The sequence below is a fragment of the Cynocephalus volans genome, chromosome 8 (assembly GCF_027409185.1).
Source record: "Cynocephalus volans isolate mCynVol1 chromosome 8, mCynVol1.pri, whole genome shotgun sequence".
Classification (NCBI taxonomy): domain Eukaryota; kingdom Metazoa; phylum Chordata; class Mammalia; order Dermoptera; family Cynocephalidae; genus Cynocephalus; species Cynocephalus volans.
Window position 1 is genome coordinate 42,561,009 of NC_084467.1, and position 22,025 is coordinate 42,583,033.

General features: G+C 38.6%; 1 protein-coding gene across 1 annotated transcript in view; it reads right to left on the reverse strand.

Annotated features, from left to right (window-relative positions):
* FAF1 (Fas associated factor 1) overlaps positions 1 to 21,173 on the reverse strand; it is a 516,326-nt gene extending 495,153 nt beyond the window's left edge. Inside the window, exon 1 of the mRNA XM_063105346.1 lies at positions 20,695 to 21,173. Within this exon, the coding sequence (XP_062961416.1) occupies positions 20,695 to 20,739 (45 nt within the window). The 5' untranslated portion in view covers positions 20,740 to 21,173. The remainder of the gene's footprint in view (positions 1 to 20,694) is intronic.
* Positions 21,174 to 22,025: the final 852 nt, after the last annotated feature.

A 22,025-nucleotide genomic window follows, 5' to 3' on the forward strand; every position in this document is an offset into this window, starting at 1 on the left:
TTTATTTTCTAAAAATGTCCTCACTTCCACTTTTGAAGGCTAATTTTGCTAAACATAAAATTCTACATTGATAACTATTTTTTTCAACACTTTAAAGATATCACTCCATTGTCTTCTCGATTCCACTGTTTCTGATGAGAAGTTATTGTCATTGTTCTCATCATGGAATGTTTTGCCCACACCTCTGGATGTTTCTAAGATTTTCCCTTTATCTTCGGTTTTCAGCAGTTTGACTATCATGTGTCTATGTATGATTTTCTTTGTATTAAACCTACTTGGTGTTCACTGAGCATCTAAGCTTTTTGAATCTGTAAATTTATGTCTCACATCAACTAACTGCAAAGGTACTGAAAAACCTTACCAGTAAGATCCACATAATCAACAGGAAATCTTCAGGGATTTTTTTTTTTTTTTTAATAGGAGGAATGCTAAGAAAACTTCAAAAGGGGAGAAAAAACAGAAAAATTAAGACAATTACAGTCTCCTTACTTTGCCATCAATTCATGCCAAAATTTTAGAGCGAATTCGTACATGTTGGCCTATAAATCCTTTCTAGAAAGGGAAGTGTAATCATTAGAAGTCATCATGAACTGATTATGAATAAATCACGCCAAAACATTTTTTGATAGATAACTAACATATTAGGAATATAACATACATTTCCTAAGTCTGGATTTCAGCAAGGCAATGGACAAAATTTCTGATTTATCCTTAAAGATAAGACACAGAAATAAAGATGAATGCTACTAGTCATATGGTAATTTGCAGTATTAATGCCTTCATCCAATTTCAGTTTAATTTTCTTCAGCTTAATAAGCATTGATAGCCTGACATATGCTAGGCAATGTGTTAGTTACTAGCAATACAGAGGTGAATATGACACAGTCCCAAATCTCAGGATACTCAGAGAGTGTTAACTAACAGACTGGTGTCCATTTACAAATGCAAATGACACAAAGCTAAAATAGCTACATTCTGATGACAAAATCAGAATCCAAACAACCCAATCATGGGCTGGCCAGTTAGCTCAGTTGGTTAGAGCACAGCCTTGTAACACTGACATCAAGAGTTTGGATCCCTGTACCAGCCAGCCCCCCAACCCCAAAAAAACAGTCATTTGTACTTCTATACACTAGCAGTGAACAATCTTAAAATCAAGAAAACAATTCCATTTATAAAAACATCAACAAGAACAAAATACTTAATAATAAGTTTATAAGTGCACAAAACGTGTACGCTGAAAACTAAACAAAAAACCCAATCATATGTTTTCCTTCTTATTTCAACAAGTACAAAATTAACTAGTTCAGTTCAATTTAATATTCAATGAGAGCACACTATGTGCCAGGAAGTGTGCTAGGCAACAGAAATACCAAAATGAATAAGATCTAGTTCCTGGCTATAAGGAATTCATAAATCAGTAAGAAAGATGAACAAATATTTACAAAGTAATGTGATAGCAGCAATGACAAACATATGTATAAGCATGAAGCAGAAAAAAGGGAGTAAGAAACTGTCAGGAAAGACTTCAGAAGAGATCATGCCTATGCAGAAATTGAAGAAGACTGAGAGGCAGACAAAGAGAGAATTGATAAAGGCAAAGAGACATGAAAGAACAGAAGTTCAAGATAATTATAAACATCAAGGTATTACTACAGCACAAGGTATTGGGAAAAGTGTAGACTACATAAGGCCAAATCACAAAGAGCTCTGTTTAACCATGTGTATTAGTCCATTTTGTGTTGCTTATAACAAAATACATGGAACTGGGTGATTTATAAAGAAAATGAAATTTATTTGCTTACAGTTCCTAAGCCTGGGAAGTCCAAAGTCCATCTGGTGGTGGTGACAGTGACCCAGGGATCTCACATTGCAAGATGGTGGAAGCAGAGAGAGCTGAGAGTGCAAGACAGACAGATTCTCTTCTTTTAAAGCCCTCAGAACCATGCCCTTGACCATCATTTTTAATCCACGACTATGGCATGGTCCTACAATCCAATCACCTATTTAAGGCTCCACCTTTCAATTACCATAATAGAATTTCCCACCCTCTTAACAGTCATAGTGGTGGCTAAGACTCTAACACATAAACTTGGGGGACGCAATTCAAGCTTCAGTGAGTTTTGGGGGGACATAACTCAGTCTACTACATTATGCCAATGAACCTAAACTTCATCCTATATAAACAATTGAATACAGGGCTCAAGAGAGAACATAGGAATGATGCTCTTGCTTTAGGAATCGATAGCAAATGTATATAATTGATAGTTAAAACCAAGGAAAGGATGATTATCCAGAAACCGTACGATATTGGCTGGGGTGGAAAGGAAAAGGGGATAAGACAGACCCTTAACATACATCAACACTTAAGAGAAATATGGGAGGAGAGGAAAGAGAAATATGGAATCATCTAGAATAGAACACAGGATCAATGAAGGGTATTTTTAAACTGGGAGAAGCCTGGCAAGGTTTTAAACTGTAAATAGGCTGAGAAGAAGATGTCAGTAGAAAGAGAGATGCAGAAGCCAAAGAAACTGTAGGAAAAAACTGATGGACCAAATTCCCAGATAAACAATTTAAGAGCAGGTAGAAAGATAAAAGTTAAGAAATTCAAATGATTAAATTTAAGATGAGGGAGGCATGGCTTACTTATATGGGATTATAAGTTACCACCCATTCAATATGTGTCAAAAATCTAAGGTAACTTCATTAATAACACAATTTGCAAAACTAAGGGACAAGCCATTCCACTCTACTCCAAATCTCTTTTGGAATATTGTGTTCACTCCTGAGTTCCTCCTTTTAAGTGCACCATTAATAAACACATCTAGAGGAAAGCAACCAACTGGAAAGAGTGGTGGAAAGAACTAGGAAATTAGGGCTCAGATAATAAAAGTTAATGGTAATACAGTTGCCTTCGTGTGGCAGGAAAAGAAATTCTGTACAGGTCTAGAAGTAAACCAATAAATTACAAAGAGGTAAACTTTTATTAGCTGCCTTATGAATAGTGATCTCTCAATTATCAAAAATATTCCAACAAAAGTTGGATGTAAAGAAAGATACAGAGGGTGTCAGCCCAGCAACTTTGTACCACCAGATTTGCATGGTTTTACCAGCCATCTGACAGTTCATGTTCTGCCCTTTGACATATCTAATATTACTGGTTTAAAGTTTTATGTGAGATTATCCATCTTAACCACTGGAACCAAATTCTGTATTCCTCTATTGTTATTCTGTACTGTAATTATTTGTTATGAGGATTTTAAGAGAATCAATCAAATCTTAATTTTTGTATCTCTTTCTGCCCCCTACCTAATCTCTATTCACCTGTACCTAGTATAACTCCTGGCACAGAGCAGACAATCAATAAATTTTTGTCAAGTGAGTGAAAGTATGAATGAAGGCAGTATCAGGTTATACAAGGGTACTTCGAAAAGTTCGTGGAAAAACAGAATTAAAAGATAATGTGAATCTTTACATGAGCCTTTTGAAGTGCCCTTGTATTTCTCTGTATTCCTCACATCCTCATATCACAATATACGTGAGGTCATTCTAGTATCTGCTGAACAAATGAATGTGTGGTATACCCTCAGTACATACTGATTTAACGCAATAAGAATTAAAGACTTTGTTCTTTTACTAAGCACTATCACTAATACCACCAAAAATCTATGATATACCCATCTCTCTTATCTGACCACAATGCCAACCATAAGAGAGGTATTTCTGAGTAAATGCCTTGTTGGGCAAGCTCAGAACATCCTACCTGAGATTACAATAGCAATGGTGGAAAGCAACTAAGATCCATGACTCTAGTTTCATACTTTTCCCATGGGAAACAAATAGCAACTTCAAGACATTGCCTGGACAACAGGGAGCTCCTTGCAGCTATCTTCATGAAGGTCTCCTAAAAACTCAGTAGAAATGCATATGGAACTGAGTCCTAGGAGACTAGGTATGTCACCAGTGCCCTTTCATCAAAGGGTCACTCTGTATCCATAATAATTCAGGATGCCTTCAGGATCCATCCCCTGGAAATGCCAGGGATCTGCTATGAACACACATACACACACACACACACACACACACACACAATCAATCAATCAATCAATCAATCTGCATAGATTAAAAAAGAAAAGAAATAAAAACCCTTCTAGTAGACGTGCCAAGAAAGAAGTGGTTGCTTCAATCAATCAATCAATCAATCAATCAATCTGCATAGATTAAAAAAGAAAAGAAATAAAAACCCTTCTAGTAGACGTGCCAAGAAAGGAAGTGGTTGCTTCTTGGCATATTGATATTTTTACCTTGGCAAATTCAATTATTCCTAGATTATGGGTAGGATTTACAGTATAACAAAATCTTTAATACTAACAAAAAAAAAAAAAACTTCATTTTGAAATAATCCATATTTTAACTTTATATCCTCTCCACACATGTGTAAGTGGATAGACTAACAACTAATAACTTAAGTAGTATTTCTCCATTCTTAAAACAAATGAGCTATTTAAGCATTATCACATGCTGTTCTATTGGGACAATAAAAGGAGAATAAAAAATGAAAAGTCTGCAAAACCAGACTGTATCAATACACACAGAAAATGATACAACATTTAATTGGCCTTTTCTTTTTGCTTAATATATCTTTGTACTCTCTTAGGTTTCTGATCTTGTTAAAATATTGGTTTAATAAAAAGAGAAATGCTGTTAGCACCTCTTTGCAAAAATAACACTTGTCTTCTATTACTCAAGTTTAGTACAGTCCACCTTTTATCTTGTTTAGAAAAATTGACTTTTATGAAACTTTTATTCCAAGTTACAGCTAAAGCTTTTTACAAACAAAATTTAACTAGCAAACTTCTTTAAATTTTCCAGTGACAGCAAATACAGACAAAAAATTTACCAATTATTTTGGTAAAATGCTATGATTACCAAGCAATAGTAATTATAGAAATATTAGTATGAATGCTATGTTATTACTTCCCTGTAACAGTCTCATCACCACTCCTGTAATGCTATGGTCCATTAGAACATGAAGATGTTTTACTAATACTTACAATTTCCCCAATAATTTTATTTTGGCAGTACATCCTTTTTTTTTTTTTTTTACCTCTTACAGAAAATTTCAAGCATATATAAGAGTAAAGATAATCGTAAAATGAACACCCTCTTCAACAGTAAAATGAATAACCTCTTCAACAATTACCAAGTCATACTGCATCTTGTTTCACACCCTGCCAACCCCATCCTCAAGCCCCTTACAGATCATTTTAAAGGAAATTCCAGATATCATATCATCCATAAATATTTCAGTATATATCTCTAAAGGATAAGGATTCCTTTTTTTAAAATATAACCCAATACATTATCAAACTTTAAAAGACATAATAAGGGCTGGCCAGTTAGCTCAATTGGTAGAGTGCAACCTTTTAACACCAAGGTCACGGTTTCTGATACTAGAACCAGTTAGCCACCAAAAAATAATAATAATTATTATTTAATATCATCAAATATCTATCCAGTCAGTGTTGGCTGAATATTTCTTACTACATTATTCCAGGGACATCAATAAGCATTGTTTTCCTCTTCTAAAATAAAATGTAGTTTAAAACAAAGTTCATGTGTATCAACTTGAGGTTAGTTTGCTTTAGCTGGAGTCGATTCTGTTACTTTTATTACTTTTGCCACAATGCCATTACTTCTGTTTCAAGTTCTACTAGGATGCTGGGAATATACCAAAACTGACAGTACTCCCAGAAAAAAAGAGGCAAAATTATTCAGTGTTAATATAGATTTATACTAACACAATAATTTACGAACACTGATAAATGTAAAAGTGAAGTAAAAAATATCAGTGATAAGATAATCTCTTGCTGAAGTACTAAGTAATCTCAATAGCCACCACTGCCATACACAGCTTCAAGATAAAAGGTCAACAAACCCCAGTTTTTTCTTTTTTGGATCCTTCTATCAGTCTCAGTCAATCCAGGGACACAAGAAAAACTTTATTATTCTTTCTTTTTATGTTTCACAAAGTTACAATAGGATGCAGGAACCAAAAAATACCTGGATGCAGCTCTGATTTGCTTTTTTAAAGGCAACATAGTAAAGTGCAGTACAGAGTCCCAATTTATGATGGTTGAACATAAGTTTTTGACTTTATGATGGTGTAAAAGCGATACACGTTCAGTAGAAATCATACTCTGAATTTTGATTTTTTCCTGGGCTAGCAATATGAGGTAGGATTCTTCAGATACCAGGCAGTGGCAACCAGCCACGGAGCCCAGTAAACCATACAATCACAGGGGTAAACAACCAATACTATACAGTGTACTGCGTTGCCATTTGATTTTGCACAACTGTAGGCTAATGTAAGTGTTCTGAGCACATTCAAGGAAGGTGGGGCTAAGCTATGATGTTCAGTAGGTAAGGTGTATTAAATGCATTTTCAACTCAGGATATTTTCAATTTACAATGGATTTAGCAAGACATAACTCCATCATAAGTCGAAGAGCATCTCTTCTCATTAAATTTTCCCACTACTGTAGTCATAACAATAGAAGGGAAAAATGTTCACCCATTGGAAAAGGGAAGGACATAACCCAAAGAGAAGCAAGCCAAATCCTTACAATGTATTTTAAATCTCATTTTCTATTTAAAATTTATGCAAAGCTTATATATACTTTATAATTGTTTTTAATGTTTTTTAAAACCACATATTTCTTTTAAAATTATTCTGGTATATTGGTGCTACAGGAAGACATGAACATGTATTTATTCTGTAGCTTTGAGTACCACCTAGCATACCCATTTGAGAAATGTGGATATATAAAATCATAGACTTTACTTTGTAGTTGAACAGACCTGAGTTCCAATCCCGGCCTTTTTACTCACTACCTGTCATTAATTATTTAACCTCTTTACCTTTCCATTTTCTCATCTTTAAATGAAAATAACAGCAATGGCTACCACATATTAGATGATATATACTGATTATATGAGATAATGCAGATCAAACACTTATCACAGAGCCCAACAGAAAGAAAATGCTCAGAAAAAGTTAGTAGTAGTTACTATAATTATCATCTCCAAGATCAATCTGTAAAATGAGCAATTACCTACCTTCAAGGGTGGTAAGAACAGCTAAGGAGCTTAAGATTTCACCCTACCTACCTGCAAGATAACTTAGCCTGTTACAATTTCATGGATGCTGAAGGGAAGACATGAGATTCCTGGATCAAGGACAGAGTTACTTTATCACTCACAGTAATAGTAGCACCCAGAGTATCAGCATTCTTCTTATTTTGTTCTTGAACTCAATTTCCCACAGGGCGACACAGAGTGGGCCAGGTGACATCTGCACATGCAGTGCATTACATTACAGGAGAGGAACCCTGAGCTTAGGGAATGTGAATCTTTTATAATAGATAGTAAGCATGCATATCGTTTGCTCTGGAGGGAGAAAGTACCTTTATCTTCCAGGCTGTAAGCAATCTGCCCATTAACCTGGAAGGACACACTATCTAGGTTGGTCTCATTACAACATCCTTAGAAAGATAGCCTGGAACAATCAGCGCCTCTATTCAGAAGACGTGCAGAAATAAGAGAGACACATAGAGAACGTGTCCTAACAATATCCACTTCTCATTTTTAACCATGTAGGCTGCTGGTGAATTTGCTCATGAGTAGGCCACTCCATCAGCCACTGATTAATCCAACTGACAGAAGGTTAGACTAAGTCCATTCAATTTGTCTCATACATCATTAATTATTTACATCATTATACTATCAACAAGACTCCAAGCAGCAGGATGAGGTCAATCTTCAGAACTGATTTCAACCATGTTCCTCAGGGGCCCACACCCAAATAAGATAAAGAAATCCCAGAAGATATCAGGGTCTACCACAGAAAGCCAAGTGGCTTTCTCCTGAAGTTTCTGTATTGACTTTCCACTTGACACAAGGCCCTAATTTAGGAACAATAATATGTTTTCTGTGGTACAGACTATGCCTTGGCTCACAAGGAAAAAGTCTAGGACAATTTTGTTACCCATAACAACTATGTCAGTGAACTGAGGATGACCTTAATTCTTTCTGGGACCAAGGTGGTGTCATTGGTTACTTCAGCTAAAAAGTCAGTAACAAATTTTGAACTCCTAGTCTAACTAAATGACTCCCCTCAGAAAAAAACTGTCCACAGGAAGCGCACAAATAACAAATCAGTTATCACTCCAGGAAGCTTCCCGAAGTAACCAAGGATAGCCTCAATTTGGAGAGATCTCCACAGTCTAGATCTAAAAGCTACAAGAACAGGGAGGCAGGATAGGGAGTAATTGGGTGTATTAGTCCGTTTCTGTTGCTTATAAAAAATACACGGAACTGGGTGATTTATAAGAAAATGAAATTTATTGCTTACAGTTCCTGAGGCTGGGAAGTCCAAAGTTCATCTGGTGGTGGCGACAGTGACCCAGGGGTCTCACAATGCAAGTCGGTGGAAGCAGAGAGAGCAGAGAGACTCTTGGTGCTCCCCTTTTAAAGCCCTCCAAACCATGCCCATGGCCACCATTTTTAATCCATTCACTACAGTGTGGTTCTAACAAACCAATCACCTCTTCAACGCCCCACCTTTAAATTACCATAACAGTATTTCCCTCTTAACAGTCACAATGGGGGCTAAGTTTCTAATACATAAAACTTGGAGGACTCAATTCAAGCTTTAGTGAGTTTTGGGGGTACATCATTCAATTCACTACATTGGGTAAAGAACACAAAAAGTCATTATGATCTGTAATGATGAACATGCTAATAACATTGATTTGATCATCACAGACTGTACACAAATACTGATAGTCAACTCTGTACCGCATAATTATGTATAAATGAAAATAATAAAAATTAAATAAATAAGAAAAAAAATTTTTTAACTAATAAAGGCTACAAGATCTACTGGTGTTTCCTTAAACATTCAAAGGTGCAAGCATCCATGTTTTTAGGTGGGAGACAAGTTAAGGCCTGGCTTATGCAAAAGAAGTAGTCCCCAGGGCACAGAGGTACACCTGGGAAGAAAGGCTTGTTTACAATGACTGGGTTCTTCCAAGTGAGACCTATATCAGTCTAGGAGGAACTGTCAACCTGTGTCCCAATATAGGGTTCCCAGTTCAGTTCAAATAACGGAGCTTAGTCCTTGTTTTTGAAAGAACTGCAAAGGGCAGTCAGTCTAACCTATCCTATTTGTCCAGACCAAAAGCTACGTGGCCATCATCTGCCCCAAAGCATCTCTGAGTGAAGGCTGTGGGATGGGAGTGAGGAAGACATCAGGAAGAGGTGTCAAGTGTTTTGCCTGGAAGGTACAGGAGCTGCAGCCAACTCCTGCTGTTTCCAACAGACTTCTTAGTAAGGTTAAGGGGAATGACAAATCATGATCAGAGCCATCTAATGGGGGGTGGCTCACCCAGCAGTCAGTTAAATTTAATATGCTTGCCAACAGTTTGGAAATGCTGCACCAGGGCGTTTCCTTCATGAGGAAGTCTTCAAGGGTGGTTCTGAAAGACAAAGAACATTAATGTCTTTCTCTCCCCTAAATTTTCCAGGGTCTAGTGTTCCCTCCCCAGGCATCAGGATTGTTGCTCTCCATCCACTGCCACAAAATAAGTGTGTCTCATTCCAGTAGCTATAACTTTACCTTTTTTCCTATCATCTATTCACACACATACCTTATATCTGGAAATGTCATATGCAAGATGGTCACGGGAATTTTTATAAAACCTACAGAAACCCATTATGGCCCCCATTGGCCCACATGGGGCACCAGAGGTGGACTCAACAAGCAGTTTACTCAACTAAATCGTCATTATCCTGATGATCTAGAACCATATCAATCCAATTAGGGAATCCAGGTAACTGAACAAGAATTGTTTGAATTCCCTAAGCCACCTTTTGGCATGGTTGCCACATAGAAGATATACACCAACAAAGCTGGCCTTGGGGTTGCTGCTAGTGGGTAAAAAAAGAAACATCATGCCCAGAAATGGTCAGTGTAGAATCTCGAATTTTCAATATAAAGGCCATATAACCTCCCACCCGTACCAACATAATCACTACCCAGGAAGTGACCAAGATGAGATGTTCCCTTTCTGGGGACAGCTGCATTCAGTGACAAACTCACTTGCTACGGTATATGGACCAGGAGGAAGTGAAAGCTGTGGAAGCAGAAATCTTTGAGTCCATTTTTGAAGAGGCTGTTTCAACATTCAACATTTATCCACATTCCAGATGCCTGTGGATGGTAGGAGCATAGAAGGTACATAAAACACCTTGACTATCAGCTCACTGTTGAGCGATTTTTCCAATAAAAGGTGCACCAATGTCAGACTGCATATGGTCCAGAAAGCCAAAGGCCTAACATAGATTAGTTTCTAGGGTTACAATGGTGTGGCCAGAATCAGCTGATTGGACTGGAACAGCAACATGACAATAAGAAAGAGTGTCAACAGTAGTGAGGAACCACTGATACCTCTGAGAGGAGGAGCAAAGGTCTGATGTACTTAATCTGCCAGAAGCAGGCAGGGGCCACACGCTATACAACTGACTTCTCTCATCATGTGACAAACAGGTCAGCTTTTGGCATGAGTCAAATGTCTGGCATGTAATGGTACCCTGTGTGGCAGAATCCTTTACTTTGTGTCCAGTTTATTTATTTTATTTTATTTTATGAGTGTGTGTGTGTGTGTGTGTGTGTGTGTGTGTATCCAGTTTATGATTGTTGATGTACCATCACATCTGATACAATGATGAACAGAGGCAACAATAGCGGCTCAGGCAGTGCAGGCTCAATCAGAAGCTTGATTCCAGTGGACTTCGTCAGAAAACAGGCCTTTACTGTGGGCATCTACATAAGTGATCCAGACAGTTTGATCAGCAGCTATAGTATGTTTTCATAGTCCACAGCTTTAAAAAGAGCTGTCTTTAATTTGCCCATCTATAGTTTTCCAAGTGGCAGATCAAACAGGTAGGCCTTTGGCAACAGGCATGAGTCAATAGAAATATAAAAAGTTTCATCAAGGAGAGTAATGGCCAAAGCTCTCAGAACAGCCTTGAGTTCTGCCCAACAAACAGAGTAATCACATCCATAACCAGTCTGCATAGCTGGTACAGAGGGTGAACAGCCCCAGAAGCTGAGGAGACACAATCAGCTTTCGGCTTGGCTGAATCATCAGCAAATCAGGCCCATGTTTTTAGTGTGAAACCTCTGTGAACTGAGGACCCCAGTGAGCCAGTGGCTTTGCATCAGACAGTGATATGGAAAATAGTTTCCTCCAAAGAAGGGGCTAAGCCACAAGATATTATGCACCCATCTCTCAGCAAACCAAATTTCTAACAACTTTGCTTTCTGCCCACAAGAGTTGCAAATTTGCCTCCTTTCACACTCAGTATAGGTGGACACACATCTGTAACTGCTGTCTGAAAGGGGGCAGAACCTTCTGCCCAGCCAGGACACATCTTAGTACAAGTTGTCACACTAGGGAGAACCTTAGGCAGAGCTCCAGATTGATTTTTAAAAAAAAGCCCTTCCCACCCCACCTGAAGGAGAGTTAGTAACAACCAGAGGAATGTTCAGGCAGCTATCTTTGAACCAACCTATTTCCTGGAACTCAGTCTATAACCACTTCCCCAATTCCTCCTTATTAACACGCAATAAAGTAGAGAACCACCTAAAAATCTGGTCAACATGTTTCTACCAATTCCCATCAACTTCCCTCAAATTGTTAACCAGCCTATGAGGCCCTCATCTTTCTTCTTCCAAAAAGTCACATGTCTGTTAACATCCCATCCTTGTTGCCAAAACTGTTAAGAACTATGAAGGATCTAAAATTTCTCCTACCTGCAAGCAAACAACTTAGCTTGCCAGTTCTACAGGTGCTGGCAGAAGACAGACTCCTAGGTCAGAGACAATGAACTTTAGAATTCACAGCAACATCAGTAGTCAGAATATCAGTATTTTCTTGTGCTGGTTCTCCAGTCCCATTTCCCACAGGGCTACGCAAAGTAGGCCAAGAAACACCTGCATGTGCAGTGGTCTGCATTACAGAAGAGGAACTCAGAACCTAGAGAACCCAAGTCTTTTACAATGGAAAGTATGCATGCCTGCCTGCCCTTTGCTCCAGAAGGAGACATTACCTCTATCTTCCAAGGCTGTTCACCATACAAACATCCTTTAAAAGACAGTCAGAAACAAAGGCAGTCAGTGCCCTCTGCTCACAAGATAGAAACTATGGAGAACTGTATCACTAAATCTCAGTACAGGATCACTGTAAAGGTTATATGTCAAGAGCCTGGCATAGTATCTGGTTTATCCAAAGTTATCAAAAGCTAGAAATTAATATTATTCCTCCCCTATTAAATTTAAAATAAGAATGTTCAATTGTGTCTCCACCTCACTTTTTAACTAGATGCCAAAGGACCTAAAATTGACTTTAAAAAAACAAGTTCAACTACTTCCCTTGGGGGAAAAGAAGGTGGGGAACAAGAAAGGTACCAGAAAAAAAGCTTTCCTCTCACTAACGCTCTACTATTATAGCTCAATCATTAAAGAATCCAGGGAACCAGGGTAAATTGCAAAGAAAAAAAAAGGAGACTCTACAGGTGCACATAATCTGAAAACTCTTCTTCCTTCATTTACCACAACATGACAACTCGTCCTTCCTATCTCAATTATTCCTCTATAATCACAAATAAGTATAGAGGTAGTTGCAATTATTCTCCATTAATTTTATCAAACTGCTTTTTGAAATTTATCTCAGTCAAACTCACCTTAAAGTCAATGACTAGTGACTTAGCACGGTGAACAATTCTGGTTTGAAATTAAAATTTCCGCCTTAAAAAAACAGTTTGAGAGTGAAACTATAATCAGGAAGAGTGACCAACACAGCAATTCAGTAACAGCATTCAAATTTTACAGAGTTCTTGGCTTCAAGCCCTATATTTTTCCATATTACCTTACTGAGCCCCTCCACAAAAGCTAAAACCAGAGGGGAGGTGCTTTTTACTTAGCTATAAATGGGTCACTTTCAAGTTATAAGCTTCAATTTAATAAAATAGTTAAATTTCCATTTTCTTAATGACAGATTTTACTATTCAAAATCATGTCAACAAATGGTAGATGTTTAAAAATAAATAAAAATTTACAATTCTACTCTATTTGTACCTTAACAGACTATACCAATAATACTCATTCAATAAATATTCACTGAGCACCTTACAAGACATTACAGGAAGAGATGGTTAAGATACAAAGATCTTTGTTCCCCCCAATGAACTGAAAGTAGGGGAAAGAAATACATAAAATGATCACTGACAATCCAACATAAGACCCAAAAGAAGAGAAACATGTACAAGATACATAAAAAGAAATTACTAACCCTAACTGGGCACAGGGTATGAATGTTATAAGCAAAAGGCAGGTGACGGGTTTTGAAAGATGATCAGAAATTTTCCAAAGGGACTTAAAAAGTAAGGGTCCAAAGACATGGAGCCACAAAACAGCCTAAGCATCAAGTATATACTGAAATACTCCATTTTCCTAAGTCACAGAAATAGAATAGTACTTAAGATCACAAAATAAAAGAATCACAGGAATAGATGGAACTTGAAAAGTCATCTATATCAGTGGCTCTCAAGTATAGTCCTTGGATCAACAGCATCAGCATAAACTGGGCACCTGGTAAAAACCCAAATTTGCAGACCCCACCCCGGATCCACTGAATCAGAAACTCTGAAGTGGCATTCCAGCAATCTGTGCTTTAACAAGCCCTCCACATTATTCTGAGGCAAGCTAAAGTTTGAGAACCATTGTTTTAGATCGGGGTTTTTCAATATTATCAACATTTTAGGCCAAATTAATCTTCATTGTGAGGGGATGTCAAAAAAACCCAGAAAAACCCATAACAAAACAAAACACTACAGTTCCAGCCACTCTACCTAAGCACAACGCTCTAACAACTGTACCCTAGGAAGGTATAACCATATACTGCCACCTGGGAGACATTAAAATGTTTTAGCACCTTGAAGATACTAAAAACCCAGAAAGAAAAGTACTAATTTCATGGCAGTTGGGGGGTAAGGGGGGAGTAGGAATAACTTTACATTAAAGACCTAGATAGTAAATATTTTTTAAGCTTGTAGACCATAAAGTCTCTGTCTCAACTACTCACTTCTGTGACTGGAGCGAGGAAAAAAAAAAAAACTAAAACAGACAATAGGTAAATGAATGCATATGGATGTGTTCTAATAAATCTTTACTTACAAAACCTACAGCCAGCCTGCAATATAGTTTGCTGATGCCTGATCTACAGGATCCATTAAACCAGTCAGGCAAATAATTGGCATCAACCCAACCACGTTCAGCAAATCTAGAGACTCTGTGTTCATTCCATGGCATGTGATCACCTGTGAGCTTAGAAGTATGGCACTAAGCAGTAAACTAGGAACAACCAGATAAAATGCCAGCTTTCTCTTCCTTCCTTCCTTCCTCCTATATGTCTACTACATGCCAGGCACTGTTCATTTATTTTATATGTAAATTTCCTCATTTGCAGAAATTTCTGAACGGCAACTCTTGTATTCCTGAAGAACTCCAAGCTACCCGACAAATTTGCTAGAAAATGAACACTCTTATGTGTACCTGGACAAAATCTGTTTCAAACCAACCCATGACCTCGGACAAGTCATTTCCTTTTTTCTGATCTCAATTTCCACAAAAGGAAAAATGAGACAATCTTCAAACAGATGATCTCTTAAGTTTCCTACAGAGAATAAGTATGTACCCTAAAACTATCAAAAACGAAAATAACAGCTAAAATTTACTGAACACTTTCTATGTCAAATACTTGTTCTAATCACATTTAACTCACTTTCCATATGGGGAAACTGAGGCACAGAGGTGTGAAGTAATTGGTCAGAGATCACAAGTGAGTGGCAGAACTGTGATTTAAATCCAAATGGTCTGAACCCAAAGTTCATATCCTTAATTACTATTAAACTTTATTCTTCATGCCAAAACCTTATTTTCCCAATGACCTATAATCCCAATAATAAAACACGATCTGTCCCTCTAATAAATAAAGAGGATAGGGCTGGCTGGTTAGCTCAGTTGGTTACAGCCTGGTCTTATAACACCAAGGTCACAGGTTCAGATCTGGCCAGCCGCTAAAAAATAAAATAATAAAGAGGAGAGATGAAAAAAGAAAGGACAGATAATAAGACTATTAGCAACCACAGTACTCAATCTCCTGCCCAAAGTAACTTCCCAGGAATGAAATATAATGTTCCATAGATACTGAGTTTGGTCCCTAATCCACAACATCACAAAGGATACACACACTCTGTTTGTATCCATACCATTTCTGCTCACACGGTCTGGCATCTTTTTTTGGAGAAGATATCTCCTTATGCCAAACTAAAATAGAAAGAGGAGGGACTCACAATTTCATTTAGAAGGAGAAAATGTTACAAAGGAGCAGAAACTACATAACAACAAATGACTTACCAGTAGTGCCATGGAAAAGTCCATGCTTCAAAGAAGAGCTCATATGCAAATAAAAGCTTAAACGTCTCATTGTGATAGTCCAACATAAGGAAATTTATAAAGCAATTTAGGCAGCAAAAGCATTACTAGCTGTAAAGACCAGGAGTGAAAAACAAAGGCATAATTATGTGGAACAAGAAACACAATTGAAAGTAACATCAAAATCAATGCCAAATTAGAGAAGAAATAAAGGGACTTAATCTATGACCACTAAAGGTTCAGAAAAAATACTTTTTTAGCAAGGCAAATAAATTTTCGTTTCTGGGAAAGTCTGAAACAAAATATTACTACTACTGATAATTGTTATTTTTTTTCTCCTTCACTTAAGTAGAGCTATGCTCTGTCTCTATACAAAGGTATTTCAAAAAGTTCGTGGAAAAATAGAATTGAAAGATAATACAAATCTTTCATTCACATTATCAGCAACAGAGAAATGAATAGAAAAAATATAAGAACAACATTTGAGACTAATCTAAACAGCTATATCCTCTTTTTGTTCCCAAAGAAAATTATGTTATAAAATCTTATCTTAGAGGAAAAAGAAATTAGCATGACATTAAGCAAAAGGTTAGGGTGGGAGGTTCATTTTCTGGTTCATCTAGACCCAAAGAAACAAGTAAATAATATTACTGAAATTATTTGATAGCAACTGCAATTGTTTGGATAACTATTTTCACATCTGTAAGCAAACAGAATAGGGTCTCAGAAGTTTGTTTGGTCACGCCCCCCCTCGCCCCCCCAAACACAAGAAAACAGCCCAGTGACAGCCACCAAGCCACCACAGGAAGTGCCCCGGGCTCTCCCAAGCTGGGGCGGTGGGGGAGCCTCAGGCCTCAGTCATGCCCCCCCCAACACAAGCAACCAGCCCAGGGACAACCACCAAGCCACAACAAGAAGGGCCCCAGGTTCCAGAGCTGGGGAGATGTGAGGTGAGGGCTTTTGTCACAATCGCCTGACATCTGCACCCAGCCCAGCAATGACCAAGCCACCGCTGGAAGCCCCCCACAGCCCAGTCTCCCCTGTGGGAATGTCGGGGGTGCCACAGGTCTCAATCCTGCCCCTCCTTCCATCACATTTCCTTCCCCTTTCCCCTCTCCTCCTCCCTCCTAACTGCTCTGCAACACCATAAAATGTAAAAAAAAATAATATTAATAAAAGAAAAGAAAAAAGTTTGATCAAATAAGTTTTGTTCCATACCTCAACCTAAAAAAAAAAAAAAAGAGGGCCGGCCTGTGGCTCACTTGGGAGAATGTGGTGCTGATAACACCAAGGCCACAGGTTCAGATCCCTATATAGGGATGGCCAGTTAGCTCACTTGGGAGAGCTTGGTGCTGACAACACCAAAACCAAGAGTTAAGATCCCCTTACGGGTCATCTTTTTAAAAAAAAGAAGTTGAAATTCTATAACTATGAAAAGAACAAGATTTGGAACTTTCACCTGAATGCATTTCTCTGTCACAAAAACATTACGTGGAGTGGAAGGGAACATCATGATTCATCAATGCCTGCTTGTTTTTTTAAACCCAGGAATTTACACCCGCTCCTGGCTCTAGCCAGCCAGAACTATAGGTGTACTACTCTATTCATTCCTTTACCAGTAACATAGTATGCTAACACTATGTCCACTTAAAGCTGATTTTGGTAGCATATTCCAAATTCTAAATTCATTTATTCAGAGCTGAGTATAAAAATAATTGATTAAACAGGATGGTGGCATTCTCTCCATGCAAAATTTAGGTGGTGCAGCCAATATGGAAAACAGTATGGCCGTTCCTCAAAAAATTAAAATAGAATTACCATATGATTCAGAAATTTTAACTCTGGGTATATACCCAAAAGAACTGAAAGCAGAAACTTGAACAGATATTTGTACAGCGATGTTCATAGCAGCGTTATTCATAATAGCCAAAAGATGGAAACGACCCAAATGCCCATTGAAGATACATGGATAAACAAAATGTGGTATATACATATAGTGGACCATTATTTAGCCTTAAAAAGTGATAAAATCCTGACATATGATACAACATGAATGAACCTTGGGGACATTATGCTAAGTGAAGCCAGCCAGTCACAAAAGGACAAATATTGTATGATTCCACTTATATGAGGAACCTAGAATAGTCAAATTCATACAGACATAAAGTAAAATGGTGGTTGAGAGGGGCTGGGAAGAAGAAGGAATGGGAGTTATTGTTTGATGGGTACAGAGTCACAGTTTTGCAAGATATATTCTGGAGATGGATAGTGGTGATAGCTGCAGAGCAATATGAATGTACTTAATGCCACTGAACTGTATACTTAAAAATGGTTAATATGGCAAATTTCATGTTATATGTATTTTACCACCATTAAAAATTTTTTTAGTTGGGAGGGGTTTTGGAGGGAAAGGGGATCTTTTAGAGGATAATTGAGAATATATTTGGTTTGTAATAAGTTCACCCATCTACAATGTCCCAAATACATCCCATTAAGTCTGAGCTATACGCTTCCATCTATTACTCATCACCACTCCTCCAATGATTTCAATATAAGTCCTTTCTCTGCTGAATTGAAATATTCAAAAATACCAAAATCCTTCTCAAAAGCTTTTCTGTATTTAAACATTGTATTTATTAGAACTTATCATCCAGCAATGACCAAAATCTGACACATTTATTTTTAAATCTAATCAAATTTTAAAATTATGTCCTTCCTACAAAGACTGCACTAAGCTCTCAAACTAATATTGATTTTCATAATCATGAGATAAACAGAATATAATTTTACTACATTCATGTTTGGAAGGAGAAACATGCCAAGTCTTGAGTTGCAACCTTTCAAATAAATTACCTGGTTTTCTTATAACTCAATAACTGCTTATTTTTAAAACTTAACCCCACCAAAAAATTTACATAATATACAAGAAGAATAATCAACTGTAAACTAAGAACAAGGTAGCAAACTGATCTGGTATCATCATTTGTAAGAAGACTACAGGTTCCTAAATACACAAAAGGCTAATATGTGTACAGTTTTTCAAATAATTTTTTATTCTATCAGTAATGTTCTCTTACCTATTTAACAATATAAAATTAACTGTCACCATTTGGCAAACAATTGTTAAAAGGTGAAAGATTTATACGATCTGAAGAGAAACCAGAGTATGGCAAACAATTGTTTACCACAGATGCCATTAGCTTCTTTCTATTTGTAAACAATTGTGCCCAGCATGCCCATTGTTCTGAAGAGAAAAACTTACTAGAATTCACTAATGTGGTCAAAATAATCATTTTGATTTCCAAAACAAAATCTTTAATACTTGTCAGAAAATCTTACTGAGTATAAGAATTGTAAATTTCCTGCCCTTCAGCCAATATAAGATTAACAGTGAGCATAATAATTGTCACAAATAATAAAGAAAGCAGCTACAAGTTATTAGAGGTAAAAAAAAAAAAAAAATTGGTGAAATCAAAATAAATTTATAATTATCCTAAAGATTTTAATGAAGTAAATTATACTTTTTGATGCTGTCCAAAGCCTTTCCCATCACAACACAACGATCTTATTACAGGATAAAAGTATACCTAGAAATATGAAGTTCTTGTTCACACAATGTATTCCACATTAAATAAAAGACTGAACTGGAGAAAGAAAAAGAAAAAACAAAAAAAGATGATGATGAAAGATTTAGGCAGGCAAAAAACCTCACACCAATCCTAAACCTACAAAATGCCAAAATCTTCTGGTCAACTTTTATTTTAAGAACCCTCCTTTCGGCCCGGCCCATGGCTCACTCGGGAGAGTGTGGTGCTGATAACACCAAGGCCACAGGTTCGGATCCCTATATAGGGATGGCTGGTTAGCTCACTTGGGAGAGCGTGGTGCTAACACCAAGTCAAGGGTTAAGATCCCCTTACCAGTCATCTTTAAAAAAAAAAAAAAAACCCTCCTTTCTGAATTTAGATGTTAAAATATAATCAAAATGCAGATATATGCATATTCCTAATATAGCAGATACCACTGGGTAAACAAAAAAGAAAACTCTGGGAACAGCCATCAAAACATTGTTATGAAAATAAGTAACTTAAAAGAACACAGAGAGAGAGAGAAGCCCAAGAATGTTTCAGTAAGGAAAAATACGGCCTACTATGCTAGTGTTAAACCATGTGCAATGATGACAGCGTTAAAAAGGTAAAAATCTGCCTATACTTGACAATACTTTCTAAGTTAACGCCAAAATAGTTTTTACAATCTAACAAAAATATTTTCTTAACCAAACATCAAAAGGCAAAGGTAGCGTTCAGGATATTCTTACTTCAAGTCCTTTATGATGCATACAGCTCTACTTTCAAAGCACCTTCCTAAGAATACTTATGTGCCAGTGTCACTACAGCAGGGTTCAGTAAGGAAATAACCTTTAGTTATCTTTTAAATTATTCCTGGGGAAAGGACAGCAAGCAAGCAATTCAAGTCAGGGAAGGGGAATCCGCAAATAAAAATTGGTAATTTATTAAGCTTGAGAATTCACTGCAGAGATACTTTGGAATATACAGTCTTTCTGACTCTTATCTTCTTATTCTCCGAAGATTCCAATAAAGCATTCAAAGTCTCAAATGTTTACTCTTCCCTGAAAAGGACTACGATGCCCCGCTACCCTCAGCACCTCCTCCTCCTCATTCTGCTTTTTTACTCTTCCCTTAATACGATACACCACACCACCATACTCTCCACACCCACATTCCATACATCACACTCTCTTCATGGAACAACCCCAAATACCCCATACTTAATGGCCCAACGCTTACCCCCAAATTCTACACATTACTCACATAATACAGGAAACACTCTACACTCCACACACATAGTAACCCAACATTCACAAAACTCCCTCACCCTAAAAATCCCACTCAACCCGTACTAAACACATTCTACACACACCCAACATACCCTATGAATTATGTGCTCCCCCACAGTTCACAAGACACACACACACACCCCAAACCACGTACCGTATAAAAAGCCTAAACCACACACCACTGCAGCGCTCAAACGGTGGGAAGAGGCCACCTTTCTAGAACCAAGAATCCACGAGGTTTGAGGCAGGAAGGGAAAAGGGCCCGATACTTCACCTGAAAATCCGCCAGGATCATCTCCCGGTCCATGTTGGACGCCATGGCGGCCGCCGAGTTCCGCGGCTCCGGGAGCGAAGCGCGCACCTGGGAACGAGACGACGCCTCCTGCGGCCGTCGCCGCCGCCGCCGCCGCCGCCGCCGGGCGCCGAGGGGCTGGCGGACGAGCCGGCGGACGAGCCGGCGGGAGGGCCGGCGGGCCGGCGGGCGGGGCAGCGCGGGAGGCGCTAGGCGCTCATGCACTTAGTAACCTTCAGGCGCCCCGGCCGCCCGCCTGTGCCCTGCGGAGCCCTCGCCGCAGTCGCCCCGACAGGGAGATTGGTCTGGAAGCGGGTCCGGCCAGGATGAGGGCAGGTAGCGACAGCGCACCACCCGGCTCCCTTTAGCCGCGGCGAGACCGGCGTGGGCGGGGTAACCGAGCGAACAAGCAGGCGGGCAAACGCCACGGCCGCCTCCGCCTCCCCCGCTTCCTCCCTGGCCGCCGCCTCCGCCCCTGGTTGGCCAGCGCCGGGGCTGTCGCACATTTTGCCTGTCATCGAGGTCGCAAAGTGCCGCTTTGCGGCTGCCACGTGACCGCTCTCCTGTCAAGAGCTGGGCGCGCAACTACCAGGCTGGGATCCCTGCGAAGGTGGCGGGGATGCCAACCTGCAACTGCGGGAGCTTGAAGTCCCGCAACAGGTTATTCTGGTTTGGATTTAATCAGAGACCTCGGGGTACTGCCTCCCCCTGGTTGGGGCGGGGATCAGATTCTGCGCCTCACATGGTTAGTCACACAAGTACACATCCAACCTCACAAACCGAGTCAAGAGACTCTCACAACCCGTCTAACAAACAGCATTTCATAAACGTACATTTTCTCCAACAGAGTTTCACCGAAATACCTCTTCATATACGGTCTCTTACGTTCAACCTCAGCGTCAAAACCTGCTTACATACTGTCACACCCAATCGCAAGACCCCTGGCATCTGTATCCTCAGACTCAGCAATACGGAGGTAATTAGACTCCCACGGTAGACATGAGGAGAGGTGGGAGCTGAGAAAGGTGAGAATCTTGACCCCAAGAGGAGGATGAGCATTTTTCAAATTGGTAGTTTTGAGAAATAAAAAACCTTTCTACTGCTGCAATCACAGCACTATTTTTTGGAGCTAGTACACCTTACAAATGGGAAAAACTTGAGTCCGGCTTTGAATATAGTCAGTCTATCTAAAGTACTTTCATGAGTTAAAAAAACTATATTAGAATACTCATCAACTACGGAAAATTTCAACTTATGGTCAGAAACTGACAGCCTCTGTACCTAAAACAGCCAAAGACTACGGTACAATAAAG